The sequence below is a fragment of the Gossypium arboreum genome, chromosome 12 (genome assembly GCF_025698485.1).
Source record: "Gossypium arboreum isolate Shixiya-1 chromosome 12, ASM2569848v2, whole genome shotgun sequence".
NCBI classification, from domain to species: Eukaryota; Viridiplantae; Streptophyta; class Magnoliopsida; order Malvales; family Malvaceae; genus Gossypium; species Gossypium arboreum.
Genome location: NC_069081.1, coordinates 44321861 through 44324132, shown reverse-complemented (window position 1 = coordinate 44324132; position 2272 = coordinate 44321861). Strand labels below are relative to the sequence as shown.

The 2272-nt window shown below is 44.1% G+C and overlaps 1 protein-coding gene across 1 annotated transcript; it reads right to left on the bottom strand.

Moving 5' to 3' along the window:
- Window positions 1–249: 249 nt before the first annotated feature.
- Window positions 250–2019, bottom strand: LOC108477517 (uncharacterized). Its single transcript, XM_017780057.1, has 5 exons — window positions 1945–2019; window positions 1631–1859; window positions 1284–1414; window positions 1122–1232; window positions 250–756 (listed from the first exon to the last, which is right to left on the bottom strand). The coding sequence occupies exons 1-5, from the start codon at window positions 2017–2019 to the stop codon at window positions 250–252; spliced, it is 1053 nt and encodes a 350-aa protein (XP_017635546.1).
- Between the last annotated feature and the right edge of the window lie 253 nt (window positions 2020–2272).

Genomic DNA, 2272 nt, shown 5'->3' with positions numbered 1-2272 from the left:
CCAAATCTTCAGTGCAAATACCACTGCAGCTCATTCCAAGTTATGAGTGCGGTAATTTGTCTTATGAGGCTTGAGCTGACGAGACATATAAGTAACCACCTTACCCTCTTACATCAACACACAACCCAAGCCAATGTACGACACATCACTATAAACAGTAAATTCCTTCCCAGACTTTGGCTGTATCAAAACAGGGGCCTTAGTCAAAACAACTTTTAGTTTCTCAAAACTCTCTTGCTGCTTATTAGTTCAATTAAACGGTAGCCCTCTACGCAGTAACTTAGTTAGAGGTGCAGCAATCAATGAAAATCTTTCAATAAAACGTCTGTAATACGCAGCCAAACCCAGAAAGCTTCGAATCTCAGATATCGTCTTCGGTGGTTTCGATTCCACTATAGCTTCAATTTTCCAAAGATCCACCCTAATTCCCTCTGCCGACACTACATGTCCCAGAAATGTCAATTCTTGCAGCCAGAATTCACACTTGTTGAACTTTGCATAAAGCTGCTTTTCCCTCAAAACTTGCAAAACAATACAAAGATGTGCATCATGCTCCTCATCGATTCTTGAATACACCAAGATGTCACCTATAAACACAACTACGAACCGATCCAAATAGGATTGGAATAATCGGTTCATTAGATCCATCAATGCTGATGGTGCATTCGTCAACCCAAACGGCATCCCCAGGAACTCGTAATAACCATAACGACTTCTAACCGCAGTCTTATACACGTCAGCCTTCTTAACCTTTAGCTGATGATACCCAAACCGAAGATAGAGAAAATTGTAGCTCCTTGCAGCTGGTCAAACAGATCATCTACCCTCGGTAAAGGGTACTTATTCTTGATAGTCAACTTGTTCAATTAACGATAATCAATGTACATGCGCATGGATTCATCCTTCTTCTTCACAAACAACACCAGTGCTCCCCACGGAGACACACTCGGTCAAATGAATCCTTGATCCAATAGCTCTTGGATTTGAGCCTTTAGCTCCACCAGCTCTTTCGGTGCCTTCCTATAAGGGGCAATGGACACTGGAGCTGTTCCAGGTAGGAGTTCAATACCGAATTCAACCTCACGATCTAGAGGCAATCCAGGAAGCTCTTCAGGAAATACATCTAAAAAGTCTTTGACAATTCTGACATCTCCCACAGAAGGACCATTAGAGTCAAAAATACTAACATAAGCTAGGAACGCCTCGTAACCTTTGCAAACTAGCTTTTCAGCCTTTAACGCAGAAATCACATTAGACAAAAAATCTCTTCACTCCCCTATCACCATCATCTCCTCATCCTCTGTAGACTTCAACACCATACGCTTAGCATCACAATCCAATTTCACATGGTGTTTCACTAGCCAATCCATGCCCAATATAATATCAAATTCCCCAAACGGCAGTTCCATCAAATCTGCTGAAAAGACCACCCCTTAGACTTCTAAGGGCACATATCTGAACAACTTGCTCACCCCAACCGATTGTCCTAGTGGACTCAACACAGTCATTTTACTAACTATATTTTTAGGCTAAATACCCAACGTCTCAGACACACTGCACGCAACATACGAGTGTGTAAACCGAATATAAATTAAAGCAGTGTATGGTAAATTATAAATCAAGAACGTACCAGTTATGACGTCAAGGGCATCCCCATCCTCTCGGTGACGAGCAGCATAGACCAAGGCTGGCTGTCTCACCTCAGTGTTTCCAGCAACTCTACTTGGAGCTTTCCGACCTCGACCAAATTTGTTTCCACCTCTGGCCTGACCCCGGCCTCTCGGTGGCTGCTGACCGCCTCTCAGTGGCTGCTTACCACCTCTCACAGACTGAACACGACCCTGTCCTATAGCTTGCACCTGAATAAACCCTGAGTACAGTTCTTAACCTAATGATCCATATATCCACATCTAAAGCATGCCCCAGTTCATTTCCAAAACTTACCCTGGTGAGCTCTCCCACGATTGGTGCAAGGCTGCAGTCTTGCAACAATACCAGGAATCGCTCAGATTGGCCCATCAAAACTGGCCCTATTTACAGGCCTTCCAGAAAAACTTGAGGGTCGAAAATTCCTTTCATTTCTACCCCTATCTTTCTCGCGGTTCTAGCACTCAGAGTGCTTCACTTCCTCAACAATTTTTGCTTTTTCCACAAGGATAGCAAAGTCTGGCTCCCTCTGCGGGGCTATCATCACACGTAACTGGTCCCAGAGGCCATCCTCAAACTGCACACAGTGTTCATATTCAGTTGCGACTATCCCGCGTGCATACCG

What these genes read in the sequence shown, in the direction of transcription:
- LOC108477517 (XM_017780057.1), bottom strand. Translation starts at nt 2,019, where the DNA reads ATGGGCCAATCTGAGCGATTCCTGGTATTGTTGCAAGACTGCAGCCTT. An exon ending in TGCCCTTGACGTCATAACTG is followed by an intron (nt 1,415 to 1,630) that starts GTACGTTCTTGA and finishes TCTTTTCAGCAG; the next exon opens with ATTTGATGGAACTGCCGTTT. An exon ending in CAGAGGATGAGGAGATGATG is followed by an intron (nt 1,233 to 1,283) that starts GTGATAGGGGAG and finishes TCTGCGTTAAAG; the next exon opens with GCTGAAAAGCTAGTTTGCAA.